This window comes from Terrapene carolina, unplaced genomic scaffold, assembly GCF_002925995.2.
Source record: "Terrapene carolina triunguis isolate 2854851 unplaced genomic scaffold, T_m_triunguis-2.0 Scaffold58, whole genome shotgun sequence".
In the NCBI taxonomy this organism is placed as follows: Eukaryota; Metazoa; Chordata; order Testudines; family Emydidae; genus Terrapene; species Terrapene triunguis.
Window position 1 is genome coordinate 94,299,521 of NW_020664409.1, and position 25,332 is coordinate 94,324,852.

A 25,332-nucleotide genomic window follows, 5' to 3' on the forward strand; every position below is an offset into this window, starting at 1 on the left:
TAGGCCTTTGTCCTGTTGCACTTGCCAGCTGATCATCAGGCTCAAGCCAGCTCCATGAAATCATGACGATGTATGTTAAGGCTTAAGCTTATTATATGCTATTAAAATAAATTACATTTTAAAAAATTAAGCAACACATGTCTGCTGCTAAAGTTTTAAAGAAAGTCAAGCCACTGAACTGGTAGAAGTTAGTGGATAAGCAGCTGGAACTAGAATTTTCTGAAGTGCTAAACCAGGTTTGACAGCAGTGGCTGCTGCTTCAGGTGCAGAGAGAATATTTTCTTCATTTCAGTTGATTCAGCTAGTTCAGTTCAGTGACTAGTTGTTTCAAAGTTCAGAAACCAATGGGAGTTGAAAAAGCAGGGAACCTTGTTTTTCTCTTCCAATCTCTGAATAAAAAGTAGGTGTTAGAGCAGTGGTTCTTAACCAGGGGAAGTAGTACTCTTGGGAGATATGCAGAGGTCTTCCAGTGGGTACTTCAATGCATCTAGATCAGTGTTCCTCAGCCTGGGGGTTGGGGATGGGTTTGGGGAATCACAAGTGCAGGGCTGGCATTAGGGGGAGGCAAGCAGGCCAACTGCCCCGGGCCCCATGAAGCTCAGTTAGATGCTTCCGCCCCACCGCCTGGGGCTTGGGTTTAGACAAGTGAAAAACAGGCTCAAGTACTGCACTGAAATACAAGTTCAATATTTATACTCCAATCAATTTATTTTATAATTATATGGCAAAAACAAGAAAGTAAACTTGTGTGCTGTAACAGAGTGCTGTGACACTTTTGTATTTTTATGTCTGATTTTGTAAGCAAGTAGTTTTTAAGTGAGGTGAAACTTGGGGTACGCAAGACAAATCAGACTCCTGAAAGGGGTACAATAGTCTAGAAAGGTTGAGAACAACTGTGTTGGAGGATGAGATCTATTAGTTCTAAAATCCTGAAGGACATGGTGACAAGAAACAATCAGTTCAATTCACTAACTACAGATAGTATTTCCTCTGTTTAATAAATTAGGTTTAAATGCAAAACCTGTTTTTGATAAACTGACTTTTTTCCTTATGTATCCAGAACATTTAAGATAATTTTATTTAACTCATAAAAAAAATTTTAAATGCTGTTTTTGTGCATTGTAAATGAGCACGGCTGTTCTGCAGCACTCAGTTTCCCTTCGCCCTGGAGTTCCACAATAAGTCCACTGAGGTCTATGTTACATGCCAACACCCCTTCTTGGGGAGCAGCTTATTAACATACAATATGCTCAAACACAATCCCTTTTGTCCCGGTACCCTACTGGTACATACAGCCCCTCCTTTCTGAAGGTCTTTCTATTTCGCAGCTTCAAATAAAGTCTCTTTCTTAGGTCCTCCACTGGGTACACTCCTCGTGTCTAAGGCCTGTCTATTTCCCTTTAACATTCCCCCTTCTCTGAGGTCTGGCTTCAATTTCCCCAGCTAACACAGTTTCTCAACTTTCTTGTCAACTGCTGAGAATGGGCCACATCCACCCTAATTGAACTGGCCTCGTTAGCACTGACCCCCCCCCCACTTGGTAAGGTAACTCCAATCTTTTCATGGGCTGTATATTTATTCCTGCTTACCGTATTTTCCACTCCATGCATCTGATGAAGTGGGTTCTAACCCACGAAAGCTTATGCCCCAATAAATGTGTTAGTCTCTAAGGTGCCACAAGGACTCCTCGTTGTTTTTACAGTTTCTCAGTGCTCTCCAGCTTTCTCTCAATTCCCTTTGGAGTCCTCTGGGTTATCCAGGCCCTTTCCTGAGGCCTCTGCTCTCTGGATTCTCAGGCTGTACCTCAAGAAGACTTCCCCAACTGCTTCCCAAAGGAATCCTATCAGGAGCTCAGCCCCAGCTCAAAGAGCTCCCCAGCTGCTCCTCTCTACCTCCAGCTGCTCTCTCCTGCTGCTCCTGCCTCTCTCCCAGGAAGCTCTCTACCTCCCTCTTTTCATGTCCACTCCTCCCTGCCTTATAAAACCCAGGTACTTTCCTTTTTGATCAGCAACAGCCAGTTGGTCACATGTGCCTGTCTGCTGCCCAATTAACTGAAAGGAAAAATCAGTCAAAGGTGCCATCCCTTTCACCCCATGACATGCATTTTTAATTGAGTTTGAATTTCCATCCAAATACAGCTTGGCACAAATCACAAATAAACTAATCATCATGTAGAAAATACAGTGAGTTATTCATAATTTTCTAACATAATAAAAACGTACAAATTGAGACTGATCCATGTGCAGGCAGAGTGTGTAATCCAGAGAGAAAATTGTGCATTATTGCACAGCGTGAAAAACTCTCTGATGTTTTCCCAGTGGGCAATGCATCTGCCTCGACTGAAGCAACACAGTGCTAGCATGGACCCAGGGCACATACCACATACCTGTCGAGGAGGTGGATTCTAATCCCGTGAACCACCCAGGAGCCATGCTTGGAGACAGAGAACCGCTAGGTTGGGATGAAGCACATGACTCACACCCTGGGAGAGATGAGGAACGGTCAGAAGCTTGAGCGCCAGTTGGACACACAGGTGAAGCAGGTTAGGATATCAAGCTTGCCTTGGCCAGGTCAGTACTACGAAGATAACCCTGGCCTTGTCCTGCCTGGTTTTGTTAATCACTCTTACAATTAGTGGTGCTGGAGGGAATGCATAGAACAGGCCCACTGTCCAAGGAAGGAGAAAGGTGTCTCCCAAAGAGAGGTGATCTAGGGCCTCCTCTTGAGGAAAGTAAGGGGCACTTTCTGTTGCTGGGTGTGGTGAATAGATTCACTTGTGGAAGTCACAAACTCGGAAATATCTCATGAAGGGTTTGAGAGTCCAACTCCCATTTATAATCCTGGGAGAAGCACCTGCTGAGTACCAAGTCATTCAGTACCCATGAGCAGTGGGGATTCTGGCTCATCTAACACTGACAAGTTCCTGGAGTAATGGAATTTCTGCAGTACCAAGTGGGTCATACTTACACAGCAGTTGACTTTGGTGGTACTGTTGGTTTGGAACATCTAGGTGCCAGCATCGAAGGTGTGTGCTTTGATTTTGTTGGTACCAAGAGAGTGGAGTGGGAAGGCCCCATTAGTAAGTAAAATATATAGTGCCGATCTGGAGGGGCATGGTACTGGGGCCCTGCCAGTGCCATGCTTCTCTAAAGTGCTCTAGGATCTCCCTGCTCTGCCGGTACTGGAGGTACCATGGAGACGAAAGATTCTTCTGAGTCAAAAGGTCGAGGCCTACAACACCACAGACCTACCAGGAGAGTTGCACTTCTTGGGAGCTGGCTCCTTTTGGTGGGAGGCTGAGCTCCTCTTCTTCAAGGCCTTCCCTTAGTCCTCCAAAATCTTCCCCTTCTTAGGCGAGACCTTAGCTGAAGTTAAAGGGGCACGGGATCTGTCTGGAGACAGATATATTTGGGAAGGGGGGTGTCTCCTGATCTGATTCGGAAGTGGGTCGAAGAGAGTGCTTCCATCAGCAATTTCAGTTTGGTCTCCCGACTCTTCTGAGCTCTAGATTTTAGTCAGGCAGAGTTACTCTTCTGGGAGCTATGGGACTCTCCCATTCAACAGATATACAGAGTGGCTGTCACTGATCAGGATAGCCTCCCCGCAAGAGAGGCAACATTTGAAATCTGGTGTGCAAGGCATGCCCAGACAGGCCAAATAAGCTCCCCAGAAAAAGCAGGGGAGGAGAAAAAAGGGAGGGGGAAGAGGAAAAACTGAAACCCCTCACAATAATCTAACTAATTCTATACTAACAGCAACTAACACTAACTAGAAACACTAAACTAACTAAACAACAACTACAGAAAACACTGAGGCACACCTGAGGCAGACACGCTAAAGCCCCGTCTCAGGCCAAAGCGGTAGAAAAGGAACTGAGGTCAGTTCACCCACGTAGCCCTATGTATGCTCAGAGAGTGGAATGAAGTAGAGCACACGAGGGGTAAACGAACACTGCTAACAGAAAATCTCTGATCAAGGGCTCGAGAGGCACATGCGCACCTGAAGTGGAGCACCCATAGGGCCACTACTCGAAAAAGCAGTGGCAGTTGCCAACTGCAGCACCCCCAGGCCTTACCAGTGCGGGAATCGGGTCTGAACCCCAGGCGAAATGGCACACAGTGCTACCTCTAGGCTGCACTCCTGATACACTGCGGTACACGTTTTGAAAAATTCGGAGGTTATAATATTAGACTGCAGATCACCAGGCACGTCCCATCTATTGCCTTCATTAACCGGACTCCACTGTGTTACTCATGTGAAGGAGCTGTCAGCTCCGGCTGCTGTCAGAGATGAGAGGTGGCCAACTGTGCACATGCATCTGCACTGGCACTGAATTAACTTCAATCGACTGAAGCTTTCCCCCCTAAATTACCAGGGAAACCTCAACAGATTATTGCCTCCATGACCATTGAAAGTATTTTTCCTCATGGACACATGATGCACCGCAATCAACAGGGAACATTAACAATAGATTAATCTCTTTATCATAGACAAGGCCTTAGGCTAACTATTCATAGAATAAAATTATTAAATTATAGAAAAAATTTCCAGAGAAGCTTCATCATTTAATACCGGATTATACATGGCAGTGAAAAACGTATTATGGGGGACACTCCTGCACCAGCTAGGTATTGGATTGCATGACCTGACAGAATAGAAATTAAGAGACAGACAGAAAGGTCTGATTTCGAGTTCTCCCAATCAACGAGAGTGAAGATCATCAACATGGTAGTTCTCCAGAACACTAAGGTGCACGCTCAGAAAGGGACCAATCACTTGCTCAATTACCCCGAGGAGAGATTTCTTAAGGCAAAAGGCTTCTTATTGTCCATTCGCTCTTCTCTCAATCTTTATTTTTGCTAACAGGGAGCAGAGGTACTGGGTGAATGGTTGTGGCCTGACTCCATTCTGCTGGTAGCAAAAACAGAAGCTTCAGACAGTTGTGGGACTAAGAGGTCGACACAGGCAGGTACACGTCTAATGAACTGTACAGAGAGGTCACCACAGCTGCTGGGTTGTATCTCATCGATATTAACAAGAATCCATGATTACCCACAGGACAGTCTTAATATGCTACTTTCAGAGCAGCTGCTTCAGTCATGCATGATCAGTAGCATGGCATGCAAGAGCTTTCAAGGGCCAACATGCATTAAAACCACAGGTTTCACAGTAGTCTGTGAGAGCTGCAGCTGGATGTGCTCGTGAGCCTGAATCCTAAATAATCATCTATTAAAACAAAAGTTTAATGAAAGGACCATACTAAAAACTAATAATTCTAATTTCCAACTTGTTTTCATGACGGAGGTTTGTGGTACAACTTAAATAAAAGGTAGCTTCAACTGCAGAACTGAGGGAATTCTGCACCAAAAAATTAAAAATTCTGTGCACAATATTTTAAAATTCTGCAACATTCTGCAAATTTTATCTGTCAATAAATAAATGTGGAGGCTCCAGCATAGCAGTGGGGAACACAGGGCGCATGGAGACGGGAGATCACTCTGCAGCTCCAAACCCCCTCGGGACAGACTCGGCAGTGAGGCTGCACCCAAGCCTGACACAGTGCAAGGGCGGGGCCTGCCCTAGGAACACCCCAGGGCCCTGCCCCTTTGCACCAGGTGAGCCAGGTATGGGCAGGCTCAGCCCAGCAGGATCTAAGCATAGAGGGGCTAAGTGTGGGGGATCAGGTGTGGGGTTAGAGGGTTCTGTGTGGGGCAACCTGGGTGTGGGTGGCTCAGTGGGGGCATCTGGATGCACAGAGGCTCACTGCAGGGTTCCGGGCGCAGGGACAATGGGACTCTGCAGGGGGGGCCAGGTGAAGGCGGTTGGGGCTCAGCAGGGATGCTCTGGTTGCGGGGGACTCGGTGGGGGGATCTGGGTGCTGCGGGAGTGGGGTTTGATGAGGTGGTGGTCTGGGTGCAGCTGGTTGGGGCTCAGTGGGATGGGGGTCTGGGTGCAGGGGGCTTGTCGGAGTGTCCAGGTGCAAGGGGATGGGCTCCTCGGGGTGGGGGTTTGATGGGCCTGCTTAACAGAAGAGCCCCAGCTGCTGCTGCTGCTGAAGGGACGCTGCATGCCAGGCACCTGCTTCCCCCCCACCCTACCCGATTCCTCTATCCTCTTCTCTTCCCCCTTCCTGTCCCCACTGTCCTCTGCCCCATCCCCCTCACCTAAACTCCCATATTCCCTTGCCCTATCCCACCCCTGTTCCTTCCCCACTGTCTCTTCCCACCACCCCATCCCCTTCTCTCATTTCCCTCACCCACCTTACCCTGCCACACCACAGGCACTCACTATGGTACACAAACCAGGCACTAGGACCCAGGAGGCAGTGTGCTTCAGAGACAGAGAGCAGAGCACCAGCCTCCTTCAGCCAGGCAGCTTTGTGCTCGCAGAAACAGGTGGGGCAGTGGTACATGACCCTGCGTGCCCCCCCACCTCGCCTCAGCTTGGGGGGAGGCAATGTCCCCCCCAAACGACACTCATGGGCATACCCAGTCCCTTCCCTCACGCGGCATCCCTTTGCTTCCCCATCATTTTCTGTGGGGATGCAAAGAAATCTACAAGAGGGACATGAATTCTGAGCATGTGCAGTGGAGCAGAATTCCCCCAGGAGTATAAAATGCACCCACTATTTAGGTTTGGACACTAAAGGTATTGTTAGTGTAGACAAGATAGATACCACCATATATGTTGGTCCAATTAAAACTACTTTTCTTTCATTGCACACTTTTTGGGCTCACAGATTGCTTCCCCACTCCTTCCAGGTTTCTGCATTGAATTATTAATTTGGACTCTACACAAAATGACACAATTTACACTACACATTTACAAGCTGAGCACATAAACAATAACATCAAAAAACAATTGCTGTAGCCACTCACCCCCTAGTCTTCTCCTATGGCAACTGTGTGCACTTTGACCTTCCAATATAATTAACTACTGTAAATACTGCACAGTGAATCAACAAACAAACAAACTATGGTGTAGTCCACGAACAAAAGAACCACGCAACTGTTTTCAGACTGGTGGGACGAAACTATACAATAGTATCTGCAATTTGTCAGAATAGCCTGTTAAAAAATGGTTTCTGTTGGATTAATCCGACTATCTTCAAAAGAGGAAAAAAGCAAATGTGTTATATTGGCCTGCAAATAACCTTCTCCAAAATCTCTAAGGAATGCCTAAGGTACCTTATAGAACAGAATCCTTCGAAGCCCAGTAATTAGAAGCCCAACCCCATTCCTGCAAACATCAAGAAAAAACGGTTACCTATCTATAACCGTTGTTTTTTGAGAGGTGATGCAGATGTGTATTCTACTTATGCGTGCATGCGCCCAGGGTACCGCAGCTGGAGAACTTTGCCTAGCAGTATCCATAGGAGCAGTGCTCATGTCCTGCAGCCCTACCCCTTCCTCTGGCCATATAAGGGTGGTCAGAGGACTGCAGGATTGCCTTCCCATAGTTTACATCTGATCTAGATGCAGCAGTACGGCATAGTGGCGTATAAAAGTAGGCACAGAGGACCAAGTGGCAGCCCTGCAAATGTTCAATATAGGAATGTCACTTAGAAATGCATTCAATGTTGCGTGGGTGCTTGTGGAATGAGCTCTCAGCACCCTTTGAGAAGGCGTAATCTGGGCTACTTTGTAGGCTGTCATGATACAGGAAGTTATTCACCCGGAGATCATCTGTGAAGAGACCGCTTGACCCTTCATTCAGTCTGCATATGAAACAGACAAATGAGATGAGGAATGCAAAGGTTTGGTCCTCTCTAGATAAAAAGCTAAAAATTTCTTGACATCCAATGTGTGAAGACATTGTTCCTCTGGTGTTGAATGTGGCTTAGGAAAGAATACTGGTAAATAGATTGCTTGATTCAAGTGAAACTGGGTAATCACTTTGGATAAAAACTTAGGGTGCGGCCACAGGGTTATTTTGTCTTTAGAAAACTGTGCATAAGGGGTCTCTGCCATCAGAACCTACAACTCACCCAACCTCCTTGCAGATGTTAATGCCATAAAGAAAGCAGTTTTTGACACAGACGGGAGAAAAGAAGAAGTGGCCAGAGGCTCGAATGGCCCACAAGAGCTGCTGAGATAGTATTAAGGTCTCAAAAAGGAATCGGCTCTAAGTGGCAGGTGGAGACGAGTGACTCCTTTCAAGAACCTCGCTGACATGGGGTTTGAAAACACCAATCTTCCATCGATGGGCAGATGAAACGCCAAAATCGCTCCCATGTGCACTCTCAACGAACTAAGCACAAGACCAGAAGACTGAAGGTGTAACAGGTACTCCAAGATATCCTAGATACAAACCAGCTTCAGATTAACTCCCTGGGCTAGCGACCATATCAAGAACCACTTCCACTTGACCAAAGAGGTGGCTCAGTGGAGGGCTTCCTACTATTGAGTAAGACTTGCTGGACAGCCACCGAACATTGTTCCTCCTCCTCTTCATGTAACCATGCAACATCCATGTTGAGACATGCAGGAAGTTGAGTGTGGGATGCAAAACCTGACCATGGTGCTGAATAAGGAGGTCAGAATGAAGAACAAGAGATATGGAAGGCCAAACTGATGATGCAAGGAGGCTGGAGAACCAACACCGTCTTGGCTACCCTGGAGCAATGAGAATGAGCTTGACACAGTCCAATTTCAGCTTGAGAATGACCTACAGGATGATTGGAATTGGAGGAAAGGCATACAGGAGTGCTGATTTGCAGCTCAGGCGAAAAGCATTGGTCAAGGAGCCTGGACTGAGACCCCCCCAAGAGCAAAACAGCTGGTGAACAGGCAGATTGTTGGGATGCTCCGAAGTGCAAAAGTAGACTGCAGGGCACTGGGGTTCAGAGACCATTTATGATTAAAGGAGAAATTCCTACTGGAGTGATCCACCAGGTGATTCTGGATCCCAGTAAGTGATCGGCCACGGGGGGTAATGTTTTTCCCAGTGCAAAACTGTCAGAGCCTGATCACCTCCTGTCTGTTCATGTCATACACTGTGGTGGCATTGTTGGTAAGAATGTGCAATGCCGAGTCCCTGATGTGATCTCGAAGGGCCTGACAGTCATTGTAGATGGCACAAAGCTCCAGGACATAGATATGCAGAGAAGCTTCCTGTTTTGACTATAGGCCTTGAACTTTCAGCTTCCCCTCCCCTCGCATTCCCCAACCTATTAAGAAAGCATCGATGACAATCGTCCTGGTCGGTGGGGACTGAGTGAAAGGAAAGCCCTGGAACACGTTGCCCTGAACCATCCACCATTGTAAGGGGTCTAGGATCGGTGGAGGAAGTCGGACCAGTCTGCCCAAGGGATGACGGCTCAGATGATAGACCAACTTCAGCCACATCTGGAAAGGACACAGGTGCAGCCTGGCATACTGATCTACCTGCGTGCATGCAGGCATATCGCCTAGCAACCTCAGAGGTACTCAGGCTGTGGTTGAGGATTGAGACTGCAGCTCTAGACATAGGTGGTGAATCACCGAGAATTGCTTGGTTGGCAGAAAAGCTCTCTAACTCATCGTCTATCGGGGCCCCACTGAGCATAATTCTTTGAGTTGGAACCAATGTTGACTTCCACTGTTTAGGATGAGACCTAGGAGGCATGGTATGATTTATGTGATGTGGACAGGACAGAGGATTTCCTCTCTGGACTTGACCCTCAGTAAACAGTTGTCCAAATACAGGAAGACATGAATACCCCTCTTACACCGTCTTCCACTTGTGTTCCCCTTGTTATACACAGCTTACTGCTACTGCTGACTTCGGAAACTAATTCCAAATCCAGCTCCCACTGAAATCAAAGGGAGTCTTTTTAGTGACTACAAGACGACGTTGGATCAGTCCCTAATGCTGCAAAAATTTTTAGTTGTCCCTATAGGGCCAGCTCTAAGTAATGCAAACTTATGGATTTAGATAAGCCCAGGAAAAATGCAAAGTACAATTTCAAAAAGGAGAAAAATACTAAAACTCTAAACAAGACAACCATTTTCAATTTCCAATATCATGGTTGAAGATAACCCTCTGATTCAATAGATTTAAGACTTAGTCAAGCAGCAAAAAAGAAGAATCCAATTTCCACCCCTTTGAAAGATCAATATAATTTGTTATTAATCAATCATAAAAGTGCATGCAATGTGTTTAAAAGGGATTCAGATAACAGGTTTACAAAAAACACAACACGAAGGATTTTACGCTCTAGACTTTAAAAATTACACTGGCAATAAGAAAAAATAATTATTTGGGCATCACCCTGACGACAGATTGTGTGTTTAATGTAACTTCTCTCACAAGCATGGCATGATTTAACCAGTGCATATTAATCCCTTTCTAAAATAAACCTACAATTTAGCTACTACAAAAGAGATTTTTTTTCCCTTTTACAGTGTTCCAACTAGATGCAAAGAAAAAGAAAATTAAAAGAATGGTTGTGGAGTTTCAAGATCATTGAGAATAGGTAGTATTTTGATTTTATTATTTTAATTAGAAATTAAAGTCTAGGCAGCTAGTGGAGACTAGACAACCATGAAGAGGCCACAGAAAGGACTACAACCAACCAGCCACCAGGGATACAGCACGGCACAGACTTACCCAGAGCCTCAGCTGGCGGGAAGGTGCACATGATGAGAAATTGCAGGATGCAAAATTGATACAAAAAGGAAAATAAAAAAGAAGTCAAACTGGTATTCCGGCATTCCTAGTGTTTATACATCAATATCAGCTCCAGGATAAGAGAGTGAGTCACTTCAGATTACACTACTTTCACTTCTTCATGTGCTGGTATCAAGGAAAAACTGCTAGCGTTGATTTACAACAGCTCATCAATAAACAAACCTCCCATTACATGCCCAGCAGTTATATTTTAAAGGGAGTTTAACTTTAACCCCATTTAGTAATTTTTAAAATCAACATTGTTTAACTTACAGCAAGAACACAGTAGCTGATCCTTAAAGAAATTCTCAGATTCATTAAGTTAATAAACAAGAATGAAGTAAATGTCCTTTTGTCTAACTTTCCCTGTCCCTCTATTTAAAGCAACAGTGATACATATAACAGTAGTTCAAGTCCTTGCAATGCTGACATACTGCACTGATTGCTGCAGCATGCTCCAGGATACTTTCTGCTGCAGTTTTATAAGCTAAAGGTTGATGCAGTAAAAAATAATGCCAGAAGGCTGCTACTGCGAAGGGGAAACAATCCCTCTGCAAGTTGGGATTTTAAACATGATAAAAGGAAGGAGTAGCAAAACAAGATTTCTGGTCAATGATTTCCCTAACACCTTTATTTTCATTTTGTCCCCAGCAGAGCTTACATGATAGAGGTGTGAGAAATAACATGTTCCTAGGTGTCTTGTTTACACTACAATTTTCTCCTAAAGTTTCTAAAAGTTGTTACCTCCAATTTAGCAATAATCACTGTTCCAAGCCTGGTTGTACTGCAGTCAGCTCTATCTACATTCCCACTACTGGAGCCATAGGTGCCGACTCTGTGGGTGCTCCGGGGCTGGAGCACCCACAGGGAAAAATTAGCGGGTGCTTAGCACCCACCAGCAGTCAAACTCCCCCCACCTCCTCCTCCTCCCCCGAGCACACCGTGTCACTGCTCCTCCGCCTACCTCCCAGCGCTTCCTGCCCAACCGCCGCCAAACAGCTGTTTGGTGGCGCTTTGGACTTTCCGGCAGGGAGGGGGAGGAGCGGGGATGCGGCATGCTCAGGGGAGGAGGTGGAGAAGAGATGGGGCAGGGGCCAGGACTTGGGGGAAGGGGGGGAAGGGGGCGGGGCGAGGGCAGGGCAGGGACGGGGAAGGGACAGGGCAGGGTCGAGCACCCATCGGGCAAAGGGGAAGTCGGTGCCTATGGCTGGAGCTGCATGCACTGTGGTAGCACATGTGCTTACTTTAAGGGGGAAAATCCTAGTGTAGACACATTCTAAAACTGGACCTGATCAGAGGTCCTTTACCTGCACGCAACTCCAGTGAGAGTTGACGAGAGCTTTCCGTACTAAGGACTGCAAAATTGAGCTAAGAGATTTTAAACAAAATGCTAATCGATTTAAGTATTTATATGGCTGCCATCACTATAATATTGGCATGCAATTATTTATTTTCTCCCTCAGAAAAGGTGCCAGGTACATAATCATCCTTAATATTCTACAGCTGTGATAAAAATTCAGAAATTAAAATGTCAAAATCAACTGACAAAAGGAATCCTAAAAATGGGAGCATTTATCTTGTCTAACAAAAAAAAAGAGAATTTAAAGAGCTTCTAAAGCTACTTAATAAAAAGCAAATCTCATATATACATGTATACACAAAAATTCTGAAGAGCAAGTTCTCAAGAACTGCTGAGTAACTCAAAAGTACTGAGAATCGGTATCTAAAGTAAATACATTAGATTTGCTTTACCATTAGCCCTACATGTCATGAACTTAGACACTGGCTACTGATGGGATGAGAAATGTCCCCATTCAGATATATTAAGTGCAAGTAGTGCTCTAAAGGGACTTTATTGCGTAGTTGAGATCCAAAATGCAGGTTTTGTATAAGTTTTATAAAATTTATTGGGGGAGGGGAGAAGGGATTTTTGACTATTAATTGCTTCCGCTCCCCCAAAAGATTTATCTATCTGAAATTGCTTCAGATTTAATCATTTTCCCTTGCAGTGTTTGCAGCCCTTGGACTAACACAATGCTCCACAAAGACCCTGAAAGCAAAACCTACCAAACACAAATTAAGCAATAGTGAAATCTGAGTAGTCTAGCTAGATGTAATTAGATTTTATATTTTTTTCAATTATAACCTATGAGGTTATTCATGATTTTAGTTAATTTTTTTTAAAATATGATTTTTAGTTCAAATGTGCCTAACAAAGTTAACTCACCCCTGTCCCCCTCCCCCGAAATGTTTACACCTACAAAAATAGCTACAACAATTTACACCAGCTGGGGACCTGGTCCCAATTCATCACAACACTTGAAGTATACACCTCATTTTAAGCACATGCTTACATGATTTACTGAATCAGTTCCTATGCACACGGAGTACACAAAAAAGTGGGAAGGACTGATTTTTTTGGTGCCAAAGAGATCAATGTGAAAAAGGAGTGCAATTTAAAGATGGAACATGTAATTACATCCATTGGAAACAAAAAAATAAATGAAAAATGTAGATCAATTAAAACATATGCTTTTCCTATAGTCTTAATAAGTTTGTCATAAAGCAGCCACAAGAAACAACTGCAATGTACAAAAACAAAAAGATTCCCAAGAAAGTTGTAAAATCTCCATTTCCCTTTCCATAAAAGTCCTACCATTTTGCCAAATACCTTTTTGCAAACTCGGAAAAAGCAATCCTAAAATCATTCATTTAGTTTAGCGTTCTAGTGCTTCCCATTCATCTTAAAAGGAAACACATTTATCCCAATTAACACCACTGATTCCATAGGTATAATTTCTAATTACTGATCTCAAGAAAGTCCAAAGTTGAGTTTCCACATAGTCACATGGGATTGGAATATAGTCTACACAAAACAAAAAAAGATGGCCCAAATACATTTAACCCTCTTTGAATTCTAAGTGACGGGGATGAAGGATGCATTGTGTTGAGGCGGAAGATTATACTCAAATCTCTGGATCCAATGCTACCCATATAGTTTGTATCCAAAGCCAAGAGGGGTCTACTTTCCAATTCAGTTGTGGCAGAAATCTTGCTATGCAAAGCTAGCAAAATTCTGGCACCAAATCTTACCTTAAATTTAATCTGGATCCAGATCTCAGCACTGCCCCATTGACCCATCTTGGATCATAAGGTTTGTTAAAATATATTTGAGGAGTGGAAGGTGAAAGATTATCTTATTTGTTGTTTTATAGTTCTCCAAAGTGTGCTAGGAACATCACAGAAAACAAAAGGGATAAATTCCTGCTTGGAAAGGGTTTAATTTTAATGAGGAATGTAACAGACAAATGAGTTTATGACTAACAGGAAGTGGGAGGGGGGAAGAAACAGGTGATAGACACACTGGTATGAGTACATGGATACTCATTTGAAACTTACATGTGTCATGTCGTCAAGATTTTTGGATTTTAAAGTTAATACACTTACTTGTTAGTTCCCCGGCCCTCTAGAGATTGTGGTTCAAATCCTGCTTCTATCTAGAATGGAATTAGCTTAGTGTTGTCAATGTAGTGCCTGGTAGAAGCTTTGACAATTACCAAGCCCTACTTCAGTTTGTCACTACTAGAAGTTTCTGCTTATAAGACACTGCAGATTGATAGCAAGAATAATGCAGTCAGGACTGAGGCATATTAAGCAGATATTTAGAAGGAAGCATAAAAACAGTTTTGCCTTCATGATGCCTGCTTTTGGCTAGACACAGATTTTATTTTAAGGACAATGTCTTGATGCTTCAAGTATGGGGATCAGAAAGCAGGGGATAGGGAGAAGAGAAAGCACCTGACACTTATTTTCTTCTACACTTCATTGTTTTTTCCAATGTTAGAGGAAGTAGCTACTCTCCTCTCCATTGTGTGTGATATCCACTGGGCTGACAGACTCAGGAATTCATTTTTTTCACTTCTACATAAGCTTTAGTCTGTAGCTAGGTAGCTGTGTATCCATACTCAAAGTAGAGAGAGAGAGAGAGAAGGCACAAAGGTTTCCTAAGAAACATGGTGGACCCTGATTTCACTGTGTATTGGATTGGCTATTTGGCTGGCTTCCTTTGCTCTTCTAATTTCCAACCTCCCTTGCTGCTCCCTTTGCCATTAATCTTGTCCTCAATTCCTACCTTAAAGAAACTTTGGATTCTTCAAGACAGAGATGACTCAGGGAGCTGAAGTGTCACAAGAATGCATTGCACACCAGCATGGGTGATTCAGTAAGGAGTCTGACAGCATATCCCAAGGTGCCAACATTTAGAAAGGGTGACTGGATTTTTAAACCAGTACCTATTCACAGTATTACCACCATGGAATCTGTGTCACGATGGAGACACTAACGCAAATGGCCTTTTACTTTTCCCCTTTTAATCCTTTCACAAAATAAAATAAAAGACACCACATTGAGCTGATCTTCTTTTAGCCAGCTCTGGTTCCTTTAAAAAAATAAATAAATAAAGGCAACACGCTCCACTGCACACCCTCCTGTACATGGAGACAGGATAAGAGAACACACACATTAGTCACCTTGCTTAATGCATTTCTGGAAGATGCTCAGATACTATGGTGATGAGCCTGGTATAAGAAACTAGATAGGACAGCACTGAACATATCTCCATGCTCCAGCAGAGAAGGCATTAAGTGTTCCTTCTCTCCAGGGAATCTCTGCACCACTGAGTGTGCCGGCTGGCCTGGGAGAGCGCAAGGGATAACCCGCTAGGGGATAACCTCTGAGACAAAACTCATGTAAAGATGGTTCCATGGTCCCACTCTGGACACGTTCTCTGTAACTCTCCATCTGAAGGATGCCATGCACTGCAGGGTTGCTCATGGTATCCAATGAAGAAGAAAGGGGGACTGCAGGTGGTTGGGAGGGGAATAGCATACACTAGTTCGATAAAATTAAGACTGAAATCAGCCAATTTTTCAAACAAGGAGTAAACAAAGCTAAGAACCTAAACCGATGTTATGATTTGATATTGGATTCTTCCCCAGAAGAACTCCTGATACCAGCAAAGACTGCTGGCCCCACTGTGCTAATCCCCTATTTTGCAGTCTTTTGCTATTTTTTTTCCTTCCTCTCCATTCTTCCTTTAAATAGCTAGAAAAGCTTCAAGAGCAATTTATTTACTATGAAATAATTTAGTCATATGATCATCCATTAGAATACTTGTTCATAAACTCTGCTAACTCAGTGGTCAGAAAGGGAAGTTAGGGATGCCTTGGATAAAACATGAATTCATCTGAATCTCTGAGATGTAGAAAGTTAAGGAAACTCCACATCCCACCACTCACTTGGCTTGGCTCTACACTTCCAGGTTTCAGCCAGCATGGGAAGCATAAGTTCCAACAGGGGACCTGTCCAAAGCGTATTTCCGACCCAGCTGATATCAGAGAGCACAGGACCAGGAAGTAAGGAGAGCCTGGTCCTGCAAGGTTTCCAGTCCAGTTTTGCAAGCGTACGGAGGCGGTAGTAAGAATCTGAAACTTACGGGCTGGTGAGGTTTGGGCATCGCTCAGCAGAGCTCGGAACCTCACTTTGCAGTGTTACCACCATAGCTCTCTGACTTCAAGAAGGTGCAAATTTAAAATAAAGCACTGACAAGTCACCAATGGGGAACAAACCACTGTGAAAACCCACAGATTCTGCTACTAAACATTGTATCACTGGATGAGAGAAAGAGCTTGGGAATTTTGTTGGGGAGGAGGAGGAGGAGGAGGAGGAGGAAACTATTGTACTGCCTTTCTTTACCTCATCTTCTGGCTTTTTACTATTGCTAAGTGCACTCTCTGACAGCGACCTATACCAGCTTCCTACAGCTGTCATTTTATGAATCTTGTAACAAACAATGGGAAGTTTAGGAGATTATAGGTTGTAAAAGATGGGGGTGGAAAAGGGGGAACAGCATAATTTCCTGCTATAACTACTACAGAGCATTTGCATAATGGCTTTTCTATACTATTCCAAAGCTTCCAGGAAATTTTGCATGTATAACACAGCACAAGTCATACAACATTATCAGTTTCTTAACATGAAAAAAAACCACAAAAATATTCCATTTTAAAAACTCTCTCTGCTGATCAATTTTGTATATAGAGATTTTTCACACTCTTAAGGCATTTTAAAACAGACAGTAGCGTTTATGCTTTCTACTAGAACACCATGACAGGTACACATTAGATGTGACACTATATGGAATGATGGTTTCCACAGAACATCCTATAGCTAGGCAATTTTTGCCAATGAATCCTTCACAGAAGTATCTCAATGATAAAAGTATGGAGAAAGTTACCTTTCTTTGCTTTCTTCTGCAGTTTCAGCGTGTCTGACGACTTCTTTTTTATCTCTTGGCGGGCTTTTTTGTACTCTAAAAAACACAGTCTGTATATCAACACATTTGATACTTGGTTCAGTCTTTGGTTTTACAAAAAAGACTATGTTTTAAGACACTATAAATGTTCCCTAGACTAGAAATTTTAGCACAGCACACAGGGATATTCACTTTTAATCAGAGCAGCTTAAAAATCAGATTGACATTTTGTAGTGTCTGTAGCTTTGGTTTTGGGTGAAACAGTGCTCACAGGGTACACCTACACACACAGCACTGAATCCGAGAGCCTGGGTCAGCTGAATCAGGCTCGTGGAGCTTGTGCGGTGGGGCTAAAAATCGCAGTGGAGACATTCGGGCTTGGGCTGGCTCCCGGGCTTTCAGACACTTCCCCCTGGCAGAGCCTCAGAGCCCAGGCTCTAGCCTGAGTCCAAATGTCTACACTGGAATTTTATAGTAGACCGTCTGCACCCCATCAGCCTGAGTCAGCTAACGCGAGCCAACCGCTCCTGTGCCATGCAGTGTACACGTACCCCCAATGGCCTTTTTTCCAAATAAACTAGGTCTTTACAGAAATATCAGTGAACACAACACAAAATGAGAGAACTAGCTTGATTCATGACTTATCCACTAATAGCAATGGAACACAGGAGGATTTTGACAGGCCTCTCAGAACATGTGTGTTCAAAAATTAGTATCCACTAACTGTAAAATAGAGAACATTATATTTACTATCCCCTTTGAAAGTCAGGGAAGGGATGTCATATCTAGAGCTAGGCAAAACTTTTTGGCTGAAACTCTTTTTGCAAAAAAAAAAAATGTAAAAGAAAATGCAGATTCTGGTTGACCGACACATTTCGTGAATGTGTGTCCATTTTGGAAAATTGTTTTGGTCCCAGGTATGCAATCTCTCATCTGTTTTAACAGCAATACCACCTTGCTCTTATATACTATTTTCCATCAGTAGATCTCAAAGGGGTTTATAGTGGAGGTCGGTATCATAATCCCAATTTTACAGATGGAAAAACTGAGGCATAGAAAAGGAAGTGACTTGCCCAACATCACCCAGCAGGACAGTGGCATGGCCAGCAATTGAACCGAGGTCTCCTGCACCCCATTCCAGTGCTCTATCCACTTGGCTGCACTGAGCCCCAACCTCCACTCTTCAGAGAGCCCCACATTTAGGAGCCTAGCTGATCCCTCCTGCCCACTGCTTCTCTCTGCTTAAATCTCCCCCAGGCACCTCTGTAGTTGCAAGGGTGAAGGATAGGATGGAAATTCTTTCAGAGACTGTTGATGCTTCTATTAGGCCACAACATCAACTGGGTGCTAAGAGGCACTTCCTCCCATAGGGACCACTGTGCAGCCTCCACAGGAGTCTCAACTGCTCAGTCCAACAAGCCCGGGTCGCTGCACAGCCACACAGGAGACCCTGATCTGAATGCTCAGAGCATTATTAGATCAGCAAGCATGATTTTGCTTTGTTCACGCAGACCCAAGGACTTGAATTTTAAAGGCTAACAGCAAAACATAAACAAGTTCAAACGGCTGTGTCGGAGGTCAACCGCCCCCAATGCAACGCCTCGTATGTCTGAAATTGTTTCCTGGCAACAGCCATGGCTCCAGCTGTGTGCAACTATCCCTCTCTCCCCACATTGTGCATTCTACGGGAGAGATCACCCCACCATGGAACAGCACTGCCACTCTCGCTCTGCCGAGTGGGAAGTTGGCTTCTCCTGCCCTCTAACAGATGGTTTTCCAAGTTCTCTTTGAATATTTCTCTCTTATATCCTATTGGATATAAACCAAAAAAAACCTGAATGCTTTACAAGACTACACGATATCTGGAGGGTGGTCTGGCTGAGACTTGCCTTAACCTTACAGGTAGTCTGCAATCCCAGGGCTGTCGAGTGGTGGGTGCCATACCCCCAGCAGAGTGCATGACAAGACATCACGCAGCAAGAGATTGCTGAGAAAAACACCATGCCAGACTTAAATTTACAAGAGAAGATTCACCTAGGTTTAGTAATATGCTGAAAACAGCTCATTACAGAGTTCATTTAGACCCTTCAGCACCTAGCTTCAAAATTAAGCCTGTAAAGCTTGAAGAATTAGCTAACTATATTTGCTAAGTAGTTTTTTCAAAAACTAATGAGGAAAATTAGTATAGATCTTAAGCAGGTGTAATATGGTTTCCCCAATACCCAGTAAAAGGGGAAGTGCCATGTTAGGAAGAAATCTTGTATTACAACCTTGTCCTATTATACTACAGTGTTCTTCCTCTATAACTACCTTTTGCATGGTCTTTATCCAGTTGATTGGCCACTTTCTTCCACTCTTCCATCTGTTCTTGAAGTGGGTTTATCAGACAGTCAATTAAAGCACTAATTTTGTTGAAAAAACACAAAGAGCAATCAAATCCTGCAGATGCCCTTATTTCTATATCCAGAGCCAAGGTCAATATTGGAGTATTTTACTCTGCTCCAACAGTTAATAGTGCCATGGAATGCAAATATCTAAACTTGAAAGTGTTTAAGTGCCTGCTATAGAATCAGGTGGTTAAATAGTTGTTACAACGTGACCCAAATTTCTCTGGTTGGATGAAAGCCAAAGATGACACACACAAAAAACACACATAACAGGACAACAAGAATTAGTGTGTAGAAGTTCAGGGGCAGCGTGGAATAGAATATAAACCAGAAGAGTGACCTGAAACAGGGACAATGTAAACAATTAGATTTTTCATTTGTCACATGCTTGCAGAAGTCAGTGTTTGCAGAATGCTCTAGATTGATGTCCTGAAGACTAATGGCTTCTATTTATCCAAAAAGATTGTACAAATATGTAATGCACACGCAGAGCACAAACAGCAGCAGTGTAAGCTTCTATATTCTGCCCCATCCATGTGCCCCAATCCTCATCAGTGGGGACCATGGTGCTGGGGTAATTCAGTTTCTATGCCCACTAAATTCCTGGCATCTCTGCTGAGAATGCTAAATAGGAGTTTCAATTGTGGTTGTGGATTCTGTGATATGGCATTGGGAACTGTCCATTAGGGAACTGGATTGAGACCAAACTCATTTAAAATAAGCTACTGACCAGCCAATTTTTGGTCACAGCTGACATGAACTGAATTCAAACCAGTAATTGAGAGATGACAGAACTACCCCCTTTTACCAATCTTCAGTCCCTCAAATTTACCCCATTTAAAAAAATGTATCTAGGTCAAAGAAATGGCAGGTCACAGTTTCCTCTTATCACTGGCAGAGTATGCACTTTACTTCTATGATAAAAGGTGTTGAAGTAAGCACACTGGCAGCTTTCTTCCTAACACACAACAAGATTGCGTTCTCCTCCCCCACCTCACTATTTTTACATTCTGTAGAAATCTACTGAAATGGGGTGCAGTGGAGGAGTTCTTCAGTTCATGTCAGTTTGCTCCCAAACTTTCTTGGCTGCAAGTTATTCACATTCCCATGCATTTGAGAAAACGGGGTGAAGTACTTGCATTTACTTTAACTCAGTGACAACACAGAAATTCTAAGCCCGGTCCCCAACACCATGAATTGACTGCTCACTGCTGAGCTACAGTAACTTTGAGGACAGGAATTTCCAGCATTTAAAGCAGCTTGAGCTGGCAAGTCCAACTCTCAGAATGAGCAGCTAAATCCCTGTTCCTCTCTATTTCTATAAAGTCCAATTTGTTGGGGGAGAGAAAAGAAAGCCTGTTCTTACTGACTAAGTCAGAGGTCAGCTGGAAGCCAACACTGGTAAACAGCTTAACGTGCTCCTGAATGAAAGGGGCTGTGTAACAATTATGTTTTGACTGTAGTCCAGTAGCCAGTGAAGAGTGATTCCCAAGCTTTGGGCCAGGCTGTGTAACTGCTCACCTTGAAAACTGCCTGAGTTTGGACTCTATACTTCTGTGTCTCATGCACATTCTCGTCAGGGCAGACCCAATTTCTCTGGTACCACCTGAAAACGAAATACAAAAGAGTTAAGGGACAGGGATCTCTCGGATGTGAAACTCTCACTGTGATGTAGAGGGAAGCTGAATTAAATATCACATTGTAAAATCAAGTCCCTAGTGTACTATTAACACAGCAGAACTACTAAACAATATTTGACATTTAGGAAAAGAGATTTATTGCTGATCACCAGAAGCCCAGAACTGGATTAACAAGAGGACAAAATAGTTTTCTCTCTAGAGACCTTAGCGTGCCAAGAATGTGTAGAGGATCAACATACTCTCAACATTTTACTTGGAAGGGATCCAAAAGGAGCACAAGAGCTGGGAGACCAGAGCTGGGTGTGTAGGAGGAAGAAGCAGGGTAAAGAGAGGAGAGAGAGAGTTGGGAGCAGTAACAAACACTGATCAGGTCAGTGTCTAGAGAGACACAGTAATCCAAAGTCTTGAAACAACATATCCAGGACTTTTGACTAATTTCCTTTTGCCAGATTCTTCACAGCCAATATTGCAAAGGTTTTGGTATTTAAAACACCCATTTCAGCACAGATTACGCTCTCTCTTCCCAAACCCAATCCTGTATATAGAACACAGATCGGTAGTCGTCATAGACCATGCATCTATCACTTCACAATATTGCCAGAAGATGGCACTGTTTATGTGCGCTACACTCCCAGTCACTCATTTCAGTGCCTCCAAATGAGAACGTCTCTTGACAGCAAATGATTAATTTTTAGGACTTTTTCTCCCCAAAGTATATTTTCTTTTAAAGCAAGCATTTGCCCGCTCTATAATTTAATTAAACAATCATCTCGGCCTTTTCTGTATTCAGTTAGCTTTTGTTTTGATAGCCAGATGGTTCTAGCTGTAGCATCTCAGCAAACTTCTACACAAAGTCCTAACTAATTTGTTAAAAATATTCACCAGGATTGTGTGAAACACCCATAACAGTTTTAAAATCTCAAGATGTAAAGTTTTTCATTTTGATTGTGATATTGATCTGATTTTGCAATATACTTTGAAATGTTGTGAGTTTTCCTAAAAACTAGACTGTTTAAGCAGAAAGTATTTATTTTCAAGTGAAAAGCTCAATATGGTCAATATTTCAATTTGAAAATCAATTTTTACATTTAAAAAAAATTGCCAAATGTCACGTTTTGATGTTAAAATTATTTTCACAAATAGCAAAATTTTGGGCCCACCAAATGACCCAGAATGAAATTGCAAATATTTTGCACAAAATGATGTGGGTTTTTATTTTTTGGCTCTTATTATGGCAGAAGCCTTTTATTTACCCTTTTGAACATGTTCAGAATTAAATTCCTTTAAAGAATTAATTTAAACTTCTTTATGTTCATTATTAAAGTTTTACTAACGTTTATAAGTATTAAGGTGCCGTAGTATAGCTAACAATTGTGCAAAAACAATGACTGAAGAAAGCTTGCAGACTTGAATGGGTCTTTACAGTGGAGGCAGATCAGTCTTCTCTCGTTAGTACTGCAGTTTCATACAAAAGTTGTTACTGCACATAGAGCCGGGTACCAAAAAGTGGAAAAGTCAGACCCCTTGTTTCCCACAGTGAAAAACTATGTCTGCTACTGACAGTATCTTTCTTGTCCCACATGCTCAGTATGGTCTTATTCTTCATTCCCCCTAACAGAGAACTACCAGGCCATTAAAAAACAAGCAAAGAACAGAACTTCTTGTCCTAATGGAAGCAGAACTCCTACTGGAGATTTCAAGGAAGGTCTCCTAAGAAATGAGTGCTAAAACTTTCTCCACTGTCATTTGTGGAGTAACTTATCATTCAAGATACAGTTAAATGCTGCATTATGCAAGAACTGGGGAAACTTGAACAGGAACACAAGTATTCTAGGGTTTTTATAGGTTAATATTTATGCTTCCCTAACCTTACACCATGAGAAAAGGAAGAGCCATTTAAGAACAGAAAATGGGGAACGTGTTTTGTAAAATGGGGAATAAGGGTCAGCTAAAATAAATAAGGGCACTAATAAAAACTGCCAGGTAGTACTATTATAACCCAAGTAGCAGTAACCAACCAACATAAATATGCACATTCAACACACAAGGATATACCCACAACAAAATTGTATGAAACAAGGTCTACATATTATTTCTGTTTATTAATAATAATAAAGCACATTTGCAGATTTTCAAAGTATTTACTATTAATTGCAACAAGCTCTTTCAGAGGTGTGAAAAAACTGGGTTTTTCCAGAAAACAACACTAGTTTTGGGATGGAGGGAGTGTTTGTTAAAAAAAAAAGCCCCCCCCCCCCAATCTTTTGAATTTCCATGTTCTTTGGAAGTATTTCTAGAATCACAGTATATATTTAAAAGGGTTTTTTTTTAATACCATAAACATTAGGTCTAAATTTCAATCTATGAATGAAAATTATCCTAAAAAGTTAAAAAAAGGGAAGTGATGAGCACATCTAAGTTTTTGTATGCCTGTTAGGAAACAAAGTCTAGAACTGTTATAGAAGCCTAGAAGGGAAGAAGAATGGGTAGAGGCAATGGTGACAAGGAGAAGCCGGACCAGCACATGAAATTAAATGTCAGTGAATATTAAAGAGAAGAGACTGGGAGAAGTTGTCAATGGTTAGCGCGAGGCTTAGTTTGTTAAAATCTTGCTGGGAGTGGGTAGGGCATCTGATAATATGATTGTGACGGGGCGGACCTGGCTCTGAGGGTCCCTGCTGGAGGCCTCGCAGCCCTGCCACACCCCGCCCCAGAAAAGGGCAGTGGAGAGGGTCGTCCAAGCTGCCTAGAGTGGCTGTATGGGACACAGTCAATCAGAAAGGGGCTGCAGGGAGCAGCCAATCAGGACCCAGCAGGGTAGTATAAGAAATGTTGCAGGGCCAGAGTGAGATCAGTTCCTTGCTAGAGCTGGAGGAGAGTGGACCATGTGCTTGGCTAGCTGAGGGAGCTACAGGACCTAGGACAGAGCAGTGCTGGCAGAGGCTGGGGGGGGACATGAAGGAGCCGGGCTGGCTGGTGGGACTCAACCAGGACAAGGCCCTGAGGTCAGGGTGAAGAATGTTCTCGGGCCATGGGCAAGTGGCCCAGGGAACTGTAGCACTGACACAGTTTATTTAAAAGGATGTGGCGGATGGCTGCTATCTATAGGGTCCCTGGACTGGGACCCAGAGTAGAGGGCGGGGCCGAGTCAGCCCCACCAGCCACTGGGAAAGTGGCCTGGACTTTAATGCACCCCAGAAGAGGAACTGAACTCTTTTAGTGGCCCAGATGAAGAGCTGAGGCCAGAAAGGCCCAGAGGGAGCAAAGACATTGCCTCCAGGGAGGGAGCTCTGGGGCACTGCTCCATACCAGAGGAGGGACAATTTGAGAGAGGCCAGAAGGGGCTGAAAGGCAGTTTGAACCAGGGTACTACAATAGACCCTGCTGGACTGATTGAGGAGTGAGCCCAGAGATAGGGCTGCAGATAAAGGGACCTGGGATGGGCCCCCTGTTGGATTTATATCCCGAATGGGGTTTGATTTATCTCACATACAGATTGAGTGTGACTTGGCCAGAGGGCTGGATCGCTGAAAACTCACCACAGAGCAGAGAGAAAGTGCAGACGCACACACTCTGCCAGGGGGGCGCTCGCGAAAGGTGAGTGCACCCCGTTACAATGATGCTGTATAATGTCAGTTAGCTTAATCTTATTTTTCTCTGTTCACAGTGTTGAATTCACCAAGCAATTTCTCATTCTAAATGGTAAATGTGAAACTTGATGATCAGTACCGCAAAATGAGTGGTTAATGTTTAAGTCATTTCCAACCAGCACACGAATGTATCTGACTCAGCTCGTTTAAAACCAAAGGAAGTGTTAGGAAACAAGTGACTGTCAAAAGTTGCTAAGTAACAAAAGAGGATTCATGCTCATGTTCTAAAGCACAAAGAATTGGTTTCTTCAGAACCTTCAAGATCAAATGTGCTACTGAATGTAAATGTATGCCTAAATGGAAGAGCAGAGGGACACTGAGTCTGATGATCCCAGAAACAAGACATTTGCAGTGCCACAGTCAGTATCAAAATATAGCTGCAAAGATTATTTAAGTCCCAGATCCAGACCTTTCAGTAGCTCATCATCATCTTCATTCCAGGGTAACAATGCTATGGAACCATTAAAAAAAAACAAAAAACAGTTGCATATAGCAACTTGCCATAAACAATTACAGTGCTGTTTGATGCAGACCGTGGTGATCTTTGTTGTATTCCTCAAAGCCTTCTCATTTGCAGGCTGCTGCCATCTCAACACAGCAGGCAGCTAATGGATACACAGTCAATCAGTCCATAGAGGGGTGCAGGTGGCAAGCATGCACTGAAAAAGCTGTTCTGTATGAGCAGGCTTCTG

At 43.4% G+C, this 25,332-nt stretch overlaps 1 protein-coding gene across 11 annotated transcripts in view; it reads right to left on the reverse strand.

The window, feature by feature from the left end:
* Window positions 1–25,332, reverse strand: part of MTSS1 (MTSS I-BAR domain containing 1) — a 169,953-nt gene that overhangs the window by 24,733 nt on the left and 119,888 nt on the right. For 6 of the 11 annotated variants that reach the window (XM_026646446.2, XM_026646420.2, XM_026646403.2 and 3 more), the window contains exons 4-6: window positions 20,872–20,956; window positions 19,274–19,365; window positions 16,946–17,020 (exon numbers count right to left, since the gene is read on the reverse strand). In XM_026646446.2, the coding sequence (XP_026502231.1) occupies window positions 16,946–17,020; window positions 19,274–19,365; window positions 20,872–20,956 (252 nt within the window). Of the gene's footprint in view, window positions 1–10,590; window positions 10,603–16,945; window positions 17,021–19,273; window positions 19,366–20,871; window positions 20,957–25,332 lie in introns of all 11 variants that reach the window. The other 5 variants (XM_024205465.3, XM_024205471.3, XM_024205467.3 and 2 more) reach the window with 1 other exon arrangement.